The sequence below is a fragment of the Silurus meridionalis genome, chromosome 22 (assembly GCF_014805685.1).
Source record: "Silurus meridionalis isolate SWU-2019-XX chromosome 22, ASM1480568v1, whole genome shotgun sequence".
NCBI lineage: Eukaryota > Metazoa > Chordata > Actinopteri > Siluriformes > Siluridae > Silurus > Silurus meridionalis.
Window position 1 is genome coordinate 4,266,519 of NC_060905.1, and position 12,790 is coordinate 4,279,308.

The 12,790-nt window shown below is 37.5% G+C and overlaps 1 protein-coding gene across 2 annotated transcripts; it reads right to left on the reverse strand.

The window, feature by feature from the left end:
- Positions 1-330: 330 nt before the first annotated feature.
- nr5a5 (nuclear receptor subfamily 5, group A, member 5) lies at positions 331-11,756 on the reverse strand. Of its 2 annotated transcripts, none has more exons than XM_046834315.1 (7): positions 11,576-11,756; positions 9,192-9,307; positions 8,805-8,946; positions 4,383-5,113; positions 2,746-2,865; positions 1,206-1,353; positions 331-777 (listed from the first exon to the last, which is right to left on the reverse strand). In XM_046834315.1, the coding sequence occupies exons 1-7, from the start codon at positions 11,673-11,675 to the stop codon at positions 530-532; spliced, it is 1,605 nt and encodes a 534-aa protein (XP_046690271.1). In that variant the 5' UTR covers positions 11,676-11,756; the 3' UTR covers positions 331-529. The 2 variants fall into 2 exon arrangements, with proteins under 2 accessions (XP_046690271.1, XP_046690272.1); XM_046834316.1 differs by having other exon boundaries at positions 671-794.
- Positions 11,757-12,790: the final 1,034 nt, after the last annotated feature.

Genomic DNA, 12,790 nt, shown 5'->3' on the forward strand with positions numbered 1-12,790 from the left:
AAAGTCTTCAAAACAGAGGCGTTTCTGTTTTTTCTCCGGTAGCATCGGATAAAAATGTGTTCTATAATTAAAATAAAAGCGCTATGACGTATTAAGGATGAAACACTTCCAGTTGTGCTGCTGTAAGAGGTGAAAATCAACATTGTGGTTCGAACAATAGCTTAACACCAGATACATACCAACCCATTGTGGATTATTATCCTATAACATCACAGTGTACACACACGCACACAAACATTTACATCTTTTCACTTCATAGAATCCTGTCTTATCAGTTTTATACACATATTTTTATTTTGCATGCATTTGTGAACATAAAATACAAAAAAATTACGATGGTTTTAGGGCTTTATTTTGACTGCAGGAGTGTTTAACAATAATGTCAAAGTTAGTGTGTGTGTGTTTTAATTTGTTCCAGACACAGTTTTTGATATTAAAGACAGTAAAGCTCTGGAACACTGATGACTGTGCAGATAGTCACACACACAACCACAGCTGGGGATTAAAGTGCAAAATAGCCCTGCTTGTGTCAGGTGTGTTTGGCGTGCAGCATCTCAGTCAGGAGGGAGTTACAGGGCAGGTCCCCCAGCAGGTGGCGCTGGTAAAGGTACTCCTCCACCTGTAGACTGATGCTGCGCACTTCAGGCAGCCGGAGCAGGAGTTGGCCGAATTTATCCGACTGGCCTGGGTGTGTGTGGAGAGTGTGATCCATCAGAGCCCGGTTCACTCGCTCCTGAGTGCGCTCCACCTGCCTGCGGTCCTGCACTGACTTCACATCTGTAACACAAATGTAACTATCCAGGATTTTTACATGAAGGAACCACATAAAGACTTTTATTTCTTAACTCATAGTTTCACTGAATGATCAGCAGAATGAATTGTGCTTAGCTATAACACAACTATATCATCATAGCATGGCCCAGCAGGGTGAATCATTTCAGTATCTGGTGAACCAAATACATCACCCGTTCCTTTAGGTTGCTTTCATGAAGCAACATAAAATGCCAAAAAGTAACTCTACTGCTATATTCATCTCCTCTGTAATTGCAATATTGACTTTTTGAATTGTTCAGGTGAGCAAATATTGATTATTCGTCATAACTAAAGCTCTGATTAGTTGAAATATCTACTTTTCTATTCCAATCTAAAGCTCTTTAAGTTCCTCAAAAAGATTCAGGTGTTTGAGATTTTAGGTTTTAACATACCTGCGTTGAAGAGCACCAGATACTTGAGACACACAAACTCCTGTCTGTCCAGATAAAGAGCCCTGAGCTTTGACACTAAGTCCTGGGCTCTAGACACCAGACTGCTCAGCATCACCCCTGCCTGCGAGAGCACAGTGGACACCTCAATCTGCACAGGGAAAAAAATCCACACACATAAGGTGGGTTAGTGTCCAAATTTCAACACCTTGTGTCTCAACTTACTACAATGGGAATCTTCTGATTGTTGAAGATGAGAGAGATGTTTTTAAAATGATAAATAAATAAATAGTTATAAATGGTTTTTAATAAATGTCAATATTAATAATCATTTATATTATTATAGTGAAGCTTGTTGAATATGTGGATATCAGGTGATGTTAAAACTTTTCAGAAGATGCTGAACAGTAATTAATAATATTAATAATTATTATTACTAATTTTTAAATTTCATATTCAGATATTCTATAAATTCTTTAATATCTAATATATTTAAATTGAGAATCACTAATTTTAGGTCACAATTTAAATATAAACAAGTTTGTGTAATAAACCTTCTGTTCAAAACGTCCAATTTTCTGAAAAGGTCCAGTTTTACACAGACCCCTGGTGTCTAAATTCTCTAAAATTAGTATGTCTGAAATTCTCCTTTTCTGAATTTTTTTTACCAGCAGATCATAAAACGCTTTGTAATGTTTAGAGGAAAAATATATTTATTACATAAAGATATTGAAACATTGTTTCTGGATATATTTCTGTGGAATTCTGCACTTAATAAAATAAAATAAAAAAACAAAAAAAACTATATTTTTTTCTGTTTCCTAAAAAAAATAAGTAAAATAAAGATTAGGGTTAATAAACTGAAAATCAGGTTAAAAAATGTCATAGTAAATATTCTGTATATAATCAGAATCAGAATCAGAATCAGAATCAGGTTTATTGGCCAAGTGTGTTGACACACACAAGGAATTTGGTTCCAGCTGTTTGTTACTCTCAAAAGTACATACATAAATAAAAACCTATACATGACAAGACAGACACAACAAGACAAAAACAGACTATACAAGACAATACAGACAATATGAGACAGTATAGACAGTGTGGGTAATAAATAGGGATACAGACCAGTAAAAAATAAGTAAAATAAAGATTAGGGTTAATAAACTGAAAATCAGGTTAAAAAATGTCATAGTAAATATTCTGTATATAAGAAAGAAAGAAAGAAAGAATGAATGAATGAATGAATGAATGAATGAATGAATGAACAAATCCAGGTTAAGAAATTTTGAAGAGTGTGGTTAAAAAATGTGGTTAAGAAATATCTGTTTTTAAAAAAACCCTAAGTACAACGGAAAAGATCTGAGCTCATAAACCTGAATTTGATCAAACTTGGACGATCACAACACACCACAGAATTCACATTGAGAGGCTTCAAAGATATTTACAGTACGATTATTCAATCCATAAATCTAAAATCATTCTGAATGTTTGGCTCAAATAAAAAATGCATTTGTTTTACTTAACATTGTAATTGTATAATGACCTGTTGCCCTGTGACCAGGTAGATACTACCGTCTCTTCCGTAAGCCACCTGGCGGCACAAATGATCCAGAACCAGCAGCTCACTCCAGCAGCTCTGCAGCAGCACCATCTGATCCTCCACCTGCAAAACATCACACACCAGGTACGTGTGTGTCAACATCAGTGACCTTCCCTAATGAAGAATATAAATGACCCCAATACAGTTTAACATTGAAACACACCACTGAAATAGAACAGCAGTTATCTTTATAGCAAGCTGAAAAGTTGCTGACATGATGTAGGTCATTTAAATGAATGATCCTCATTAATGTCTTTAGTCCATATTCAGGATGTGGACTTTGTATGAAACTTTTCTGTATGAAAGTTTTCAGTGAGCAGTCACTGGCAATAACCAAGTAAAGACTTCCGCAAAGAGATTTCAAAAATGTGGGGAAAAAACAGGATATAACCAGAAAATTGAAGAAAAATGACATTAAAAAACATTCCAGGAAAAAAAAAATATGAAGTCAAAATCAAATAAAAGTCAACAATTACCACTTGGACATCAAGTGATAACATGAAGCCAAATAATGAGTAAGATGCTGCCAATTTTCATTTGAAATAAAACAGTGTGCATGTACACACACACACACACACACACACACACACACACACACACACACACACAAACATGAACATTTTATAAACATCATCATTACATTGATATTTAAGTAATGAAATACTTTTTTTTGTTATTTTTGGGTTTTTTTTCACCACAATAATATGCCATATGTTTTTTAATGTATTAAAGCTACATCACATGACTTTCTCCCAAACTTTTAGAAATCACTGACACTTTCACAATTACAGCTGTAGAAGATCGGCTCCGAACATGAACATAAATATAACTGAAAAAAAAAAATGACCGTGAACACACTCTGACCAATCAGAATCAAGATTTTAACAGCACTTCAGAAAAAAGCATTTTATACACACTCGTAGTGTAGAGGTTCAGGTTTCCTCAATGTCTGTCAGATTTTTTTTTCTAAAATAAATTACATTACCTACGTAACCTCCGCAGTTTCTGTTTACTAATTATAACCCTGTGCTGATGCGCCAAAAGTAAAAAAAAAAAAGATTTTCTTATTGTTAAATAAAGAAGGATTTCAAACCCGCAACATACATTTTATGCAAAACAACGAAAATGTTTCTCACAATTTTTTTTTTCTGAAAATACTAACGCATTAATCTCATATTGCTACAACTTTATTCTCAAAATACTTTGACTTACTTCTTGTAGTTTTGACTTTATTCTCGAAATATTTGTCATTATCTAAGATCATTTAATTTGTTTAACATGCCACTAAAACGGCATCATATAAACTGTCATAGCTGCACAATAATTTAACATATTTCGGAATATATGCAATCATTTTTTATTTTATTTGAATTGTACTGAAGAAGTTTTGCTCTAAGCTTTCTGTTTGTAAAGGTGTTTAGGCTGAAGAAAAAAAAATTGTATGAAATAAAATTAAACCATAAAATATTGATGAGAATTCCTACATTTTATGATCTAAAACGATGTTTCTTTTACTTAATATCAAATTTCTCATTTAAACATATTTACAAGATGAGAGAGAAGTAGAGTAAAAGTAATACCTTGAGTTCTTTAAACAGAGCACAGTTGCGTGCCCACTCCACCAGTCCGAACAGGGTCTGGTCAGCCATTTTGCACATGATGCTAAAGGTGTTGAGGCGGTCGTGTTTTCCTCGGCAGGCCTGTTCTTTCTTTAGGTTGGCCACCACTCGTGAACACACCTCTGACTCCTCTGGCTCTCCCTGCAGCAGCTCACTAAGGAAACCTGTGTTGGTTGAGGTGGGGTCAGGGGTCTGGGTTGTGGTCAGGGATGAAGACAGTGCTGGAGCTGAAACAGGAGTTGCTACCGGGGTGTGGGTGGAGCTGGGAGTGAGCACAGGTGTAGAAATGGTGCGCAGAGTAGAAGCGCCATAGCTAAAAGCCGTATCTCTTTTCTCCTGAGGGAAACCGTGAAAACTGGTGTGGTAGAGTCCAGCACAGGGGAGTGATGGATTGGTCAATGCCCTGTCTCTGCTTAATGTGCAATCCAGGACCATGAGATCTGTGTGGCTGAGGCTGAGGGGAAGTGAGTGCGATTGGTGAAAGGGGTCAGAGCCAAGTGAAGCTGTGAAAGATCCAGGCAGGAGGTGGAACTCATGTGGCTGTAGAGGTGCTTGTGGTCCTTCCATTTTGACCCTATAGGGACTAGTATTTGTGTGGTGAAATACTCCTCTTTGCTGTTTCAGTTGCCTGTCCCTTCGATAAAGAGGTCCGAATTTGTTTCGGCCACCCCTCATTCGGTCTGCTCGCACAGCTGTGGATGATTTAAAACAATCATTTGTCATTTTCAGAGACATCTGCTGACTAAAAACTGAATCACAATGACAAGTCCTTCTTATTCTCCAGCTATCTCCATGTCCTCTGTTAAATTTGTGTCATGACTTTTGATTTATTGAAAAAGGAGCAATTGATTGATTCATCCTAACTGGTGTTAACTTAAGATCCAAAAAATGGACACTAAAGTTTAACCTAAAGAAACCAGCCAGATCTATTGCTTGGTTGATTCATTTACTCAATCATCCATCATTAGAAAGCAGCAGAGGTGTTAAGTGTACCTGAAAATCAAACTGGTGGTTTTATTTCCTAAAATCATATTGTATTGTACACCTTAACACTGCACTGTACACTGTATTAATCAAGATCAACAAAACAGCCTTTTTAACATTCCAGAATGAAACAAAAATCAAACAAGTCGTTAAAAAAAAGACCAAGTAGTAAAACAGTGTTTCAAAAAGGGATCTTCAGTTAACAAATAAAATTACAGCATCATGACACAGTTCCATTTGTATTCAGCAGACAAATAACATAAAAGTAAATAGTTTTCGATTAAAAATTTAAACTATTATTCAGAGCTGACTGTGATTTGATGGACTGCTCAGTCTCAGTGTCTCAGATAGACCAGGCGTCAGAAACGGGGAGTAAAACAGAATGTCTTTTATTGTCTCAAAACACACGAGAGTTTGAGAAGAGACTGGAGCAAATGGTACACTTAACTAAGTGCTTCCATAGAAGCATAGTTAGGTGCATGGTATTACAAGGAGCATGGAAGCATGGAAGCACTAGGAACACAAGAGGTAGGAAGTCTGGGTGATCTATGGTCGTAACTGGTAGATCGGAACGTGAGTGAAGGGAGATAGGGACCTTATAAAGGGGACGGGTAAATGGAGGACAGGTGTAGGTGATTTGTAGGAGGAAAAGGCTGAGTGAGAGTGTGAGCCTTGGAGGGAGGCTGGCTGCTGGTGGTTCTCTGACATTACCCCCTCCTGATGCCCCAATCCCACCTTAGCCAGGTGGGCCAGGGCACTCCGAGAAAGGCCTCGTAACCTATCCAGGGTTAGTGGAGGAGGTCTGGAGGAGGGAAGTCTTGGACAGGCACGTTTGATATTTATTCTAGCTTTTTTGGAAGAAAAATGAGGTCAGAAGTGGCATCATGGTCTGGGGCCGCATGAATGCTGCTGGTCCTGGGGAGCTGCAGTTCATTGAGGGAAACATTGATTTCAACATGTACTGTGACATTCTAAAGCAGAACATGTTGCCTTACCATTAGAAACTGGGTCAAACAGCAGTTTTCCAACATAATAAGGACTCCAAACACATCGCCAAGATGACAACTGCCCTGCTGAAAGTGAAGGTAAAGGTGATGGAGTGGCCAAGTATGTCTCCAGACTTGAACCCTATTGAGAACCTCTGGGCCTCAAGCGGAAGGTGAAGAAGCGCCATGTGTCCAAAATCCAGCAGCTCCTTAATGTATGTATGGAGGAGTGGAAGAGGATCCCAGCAACAGCCTGGGCAGCTCTGGTGAATTCCATGCTCAGGAGGATTAAGGCAGTGCTACATAGCAATGGTGCTCACACAAAATGTTGACACTTTGTACAATCTGTACTGCCATACAAACTGCACATTGACTACTCTATATTTTAGAGTAGTCAATGTGCATTGTGTATGGCAGTACATATTTTAATTTCTATACTATTTTTCCTTTAGAAGATATATTAAAATAGTTGGTCAAATGTGAGGGGTGTACTCACTTTTGTGAGATACTGTACATCCTTCACCATATCTTTAAACGATCCTCTAGATGTTAAAAGCTTTTTTGTTCAGTGCATTTCTTTATCTCTGCCATCAAAATGGGCCCTTGTTTTATAGCTTCAAAGATAAATGGAGCACTGAATTATTCAACTCTCACTAGCACCCTTATCTTCGTGTCTGATGTTAAGGGCAAAGGCAAGCTCCAAACTCACGGCTGTGACACAACAAGCCGGCAGGGAACAAGGCCCACCTCTTGCTTTACCTCTTTACAGATTGCAGTGGCACGCACACAATTAATAACTCCCCAGACCAAGAAGGGGCAATAAATTGTGTTTGTAGACAATAAATGTAAAAACCATCAAGGTCTTACTTCAAAGATGTCATCAAAGTGTGTGAAGGTGGATGAGGCCCCATGGCTTTAGCAAGGGACCAGTATCCAGGGCACTCAGGAAATCTCACAATGCACTGCAACAGTGTCCAAATAATCTACTGCATGTAGTGCACGAATACCCAAAATGCATTTTGGCCACATTGAATACTGCTGTATTAGATATGAGCAATATACAACCCCAATTTCAAACACGAACACGTAAATGTAAAATGTAAATAAAAACAGAATGCAATGATCTGTAAATCTAACAAACCCATATTTTATTCACAATAGCACATACAAAACATATCAAATGTTTAAACTTTTGTAAAAATTGTAAAAAATTTGGTCATTTTGAATTTGATGGCTGCAACACATCTCAAAAAAGTTGGATCGGGCAAGTGAAATTAAAATGATCAAACAGTTGGAGAAACATTTTTCAACTAATTAGGTTAACAGGTCAGCATGACAATTAATCGTGATCTGGAAAACTTTTCAGTGGTCATACAAATTCTAATTTCAATTTCTTTTTGGAAACCATGAACACCACGTCCTCTGAACTAAAGAGAAGATGGACCTTCCTGGCTTGTTATCAGTGCTCAGTTCCAAAAGTCACATCTCTGATGGTATTGGAGTGCATTAGTGCCTGTGGAATGAGCAGCTTGCACATTTGGAAAGACTCCATCAATGCTGAACAGTATATACAGGTTTTAGTTCAACAAATGAGTCTAGACAACATCTTTTTCAGAGAAGGCCTTGCACATTTAAACAAAACAATGCTAACTGCATACTGCATCTATTACAACAGCATGACTTCGTAGTAGAAGATTCTGCGTACTAAACAAGCCTGCAAGGAGTCTAGACCTTTCATTATTTGAAAACATTGTGCACATCATGAAACGTAAAACACAACAAAGGAGACCCAGAACTGTTGAGCAGCTAAAATCCTGTATTAGACACATATGGGAAAACATTCCTCTCACAAAACTTCAGTAACTGGTTTTCTTAGTTCCCAGATGTATAAGGACAGAAAACGTGATGCTACACAGTGGTAAACATTGTCCTATTTCAACTTTTTTGAGACATGGTCCATCAAATAAAAAAATTACCTTGTTTTTTTTTACTTAAAATTGTATATATTTTCAGTTTAAACATTTGATGTTTTTTTGTTGTTTTATTGTGAACTGTTTTTATTTACATTGTACACAGTGTCCTAACTTTTTTGGAATTGGGATTGTATTATTCTACCTACAAGTTTCAGTATGCCATTGAATGAAAATTATTTGTGTCACTTTCAGCATGTTTTAAAATACTCCATATTAAAAAACTCTGAACAGCACCTTTAGCAAAATCAGTGTTCTCAAAAAATAAATAAATAAATAAATAAAAATAAAAAACATTCAAAAGACTGTTTAAAGGTCGTAAAAGAGAGCACCTATTTACTTGAAGGCTTATAAGCAAACTCAACTGTTACTGTGTGTATTTGTGTGTGTGAGTGTGTGTGTATATGTACATGTGAATGTAAGCACATAAACAGGAAACCTACCCTCTCTCTTCATGCCCACAGCCAGGCATTTTTGAAATCGGCAGTAAGGGCATCTCTTCCTCTGCGCTGGGTCCATGGGACAACTCTGCCTCTCTGCGCAGGTATAATGCTTGTTGTTCTGCACAGAGCGCTTGAAGAAGCCCTGAAAACAGAGACAGAGAGAGAGAGAGAGAGAGAGAGAGAGAGAGAGAGAGAAAGAAAGAGTACTGTCAAATTAAAGAGGACTTGCATATCAGAAAGTCAAAAGAAAGAAACCTTTAGAACAAAAACAGGCAGGAACAGTTTGTCTCTGTTTAACTCTGTTCAATGATAACTGGTTTAACAAATGAGGTATTTTGACTGTAGGCCAAAACTCATGTTTCTATATGCAAATATATATTGCCTTGCCTTGCAGCTCTCGCAGGTCAGGAGTCCATAGTGATATCCAGACACTCGGTCTCCACACACAGGACAGGCCTCCTCTGGCTTTGCATGAATATCAGGGTCTGATTTTAACTCCCCAGCTGTGATTCAACACAGGAAGGGTAAAAAATTAACTGAAATAGTTTTAATCATGTTCAGATTAATGCGCTAAGATAATACATTATACATGCCAAGATGTGTTCATTAAAGCAGTAAGAAATACATGATCTTCTTCTTCTTTCAGCTGCTCCCGTTAGGGGTCATCACAGCGGATCATCCGTCTCCATACCCCCCTGTCCTCTACATCTGCCTCTTTCAATCCAACTACCTGCATGTCTTCCCTCACCCAATCCATGAACCTCCTCCTTGGCCTTTCTATTTTCCGCCTTCCTGGTGGCTCCATCCTCAGCATTCTCCTACTGATATACCCCATGTCTCTCCTCTGCACATGTCCAAACCATCTCAATCTCGCCTCCCTCACCTTGTCTCCAAAACGTCCTACATCTTAATCCTTTCCATCGTCGTCACTCCCAACAAACACCTTAAAATCTTCAGCTCTGCTACCTCCAGCTCCACCTCCTGTCTTTTACTCAATGCCACTGTCTCTAAACCATACAACATCTCAGGTCTCACCACAGTCCTATAAACTTTCCTTTCACTCTCACAGATACTCTTCTATCACAAATCACTCCTGCTATCACTCTTCTCCACCCACTCCACCCTGCCTGCACTCTTTTCTTCACTTCTCTAACACACTCTCCATTACTTTGCACTGTTGACCCCAGGTACCTGAACTCATCCACCTTCTCCACTGCTTTACCCTGCAACCGCACCCCTCCACTGCCCTCCCTCTCATTCACACACGTACTCCTACCAACTTTCATTCCCCTTCTCTCCAGCGCGTACCTCCACCTCTCCAGGGTTTTCTCAACCTGCTCACTACTCTCACCAGAAATAACAATATCATCTGCAAACATCATAGTCCATGGAGACTCCTGTTTGACCTCATCTGTCAACCTGTCCATCACCACTGCAAACAGGAAAGGGCTCAGAGCCGATCATTGATGCAGTCCCTCTTTCTCCTTATACTCTCCTGCACTTCCTCATTCCACCACCTTCCTTGTCTTCCTTTCTTTTTCCAGATGTCATGCCAAGTACCTTTCTAGAAGTCTCCCTTATCACTTCTGCAGTAGTTGCCCAATCATTCAGCAGTGTTAAATATGATACACAGATAAAATAATATACTTAATTTTGTAATTTGTAAATGGCGATAATTCAGGTATGGTTTCTGTGCCTGTCAGTCCTGATAAAAATCGCATGACTTTAGTTTCTTTTAGATCCAGTGATGAACTCTAGTTTCTGTAAATCCTAGTGAATATGTGGCCTGTTTGTTAGTCTTAGTAAATGAGGAGTGGTCTCTGTCCCTGCCAGTCGTCTGTGTCTGCAATTCTAATTGAAAAAGGCGTGACGAAACACTTTGTTTTTTCAGTTATTGCAGCATAAAAGCCAGAGTTGCAAAAAGGGTAAAGATTTGGCAAAAAATGGGACACCATTGCATGTAATTTATTTATTAATGTATTTATCCAATTATTTTTTTTTTGCCATTGGAGGGGGCACCAACCATGAGCTTCTATTATGAAGGCCCCCCTAAAAAAAAACCCTGAGAAAAGCATCACTAAATGATCTAATATTAAACTACTAACATTTAAATATTGAATGCGGTTTTGAATTAAATCCTTAAAGTTGAAACATGCCATACAACAAAAAGTTATAGACCCTGGTTCAAATATCAGTATCACAATCATATAAAAAAATACATAGAAAGAATATGCAGTATATACAAATCAGAGTTCTTATGTAAAAACTTTATCATATTCTGTTCAAATTGATACATGTGCAAAATTAAAATAGATTTTTATTACTGCATTATTAGCTCAGTTAATAAACATGAACAATGCATAAAATATATAATATATTTTCTTTGTTTTAAATTTTCCCCTATAAAGTGTAGTCAATTTGATTTTTAATTATTTATTAATCTTAATTATTTATTAATCTTGTATAATTTGGCATTAATTAATGAGTTTAGAATGTTATTATGGGGAAATGGGACATTACAATGTTAAGTAATACAGATAAGATATTATAATATAATCACTTGATTTGGTTTTTATTAAGTATATTATAAATAAAATCTTAGCTTTTTGAGTTAGTAAATTAGTACATTTGACTTGGAAAAAGTATTAAAACCATTCATATTCAATTAGAGTGAAATAAACAGTACAGGCTACTTCATATTCCACACTGAAAAGCCACGTTACATGGGTCAGTCAATCACATCAGACAGTCTCTGGCATATAAACACTTACAGTTTGAAGGTTCCTCCTGCATTCTCAGGTCCTGAGTGTTTCCAACAGGGTGTGTGGTTGAGGCCTGGGGGATCTCCGGGTAAAAACCTGAAATGTTCATGGTCCAGAGCCGAGAGGGGGGTAATGCCTGGTGTGGATGCCCCGGGGACGAAGAGAGGGACAGGCTGAAGTCAGTGCAGAACAGCTGGTGCAGTGTGGAGGACTTTGCTCCATGCTGAGGGTAATAAACCTGCCTCTGGCACACCTTCACAGCCAGTGGAGAAAAGCCTCCGAATTGTTATGTGCAACAAAAAGCACTGGTATTTCTGCACATTCCTATTTCTACTGCAGTTAGGATCATGTCATTCCGTTAATCTGCAAAGTGTTTGCATGAATTATGCTTTCTCTATTATGGTACTGCAGCTTAAAGCAATGTGCCTGGTGTATCAATTATTGTAATACTACAAAACCATTCTGAAAAAAATTTAAAATAGATTTTCCTGATATTCCAATATATTTTGTTTTACTCTTTTCTCCAAAAATAATGTACTGCACTCATACAAACCAGTTTAGGAAACCTGGATTCGAAAAATCTGTGTTGAAATGGAGATAAAGAAGTTCAAGGGTGACACATAATCCTGAGTCAGACGTCTGACATGACAAGCCAAGATATGACTTATTGGATACCTTATGGCTTCATCGGAAACAATAGACATATGTTGATATTTTACACCAGGGATGTAATCGCACGGAAAATATGTAACACCAGATAATCACACAACAAAAAAAATCAGTGCAACACTACACTCAGAATGCGTTCATTTAATTTTATTTCAGAAAGCTTTAAAAAATGAAAAATATGATATATATCATTGTCTACTTTATCTCCTTTACACAGAAAATATATAGCATTTGTTTACATAATTAATAAATTAATTCATTATATAAATATGTATGTTTATGTATATGTATGTATTTTTTATTGTTATAAAGTAACTAATCACAGCAATATACAAGCAGGCATGATGATGCAGCAGGTAGCAGTGGTACATCACAGCAACAGGATTTCTGTACAACAGCTGTCTGTAGTTCACAAAGTCAGGAATCCAAACACATTTGCCTAACAAGTGTATTTCACAAAGCCACTCTGCAAATAGCTAGCTGCAATGTAACTGATGACCAGCAGGGGTCACTGTAAACAATAGTGAATAGACTGTATTGCTGATATCATTTTTG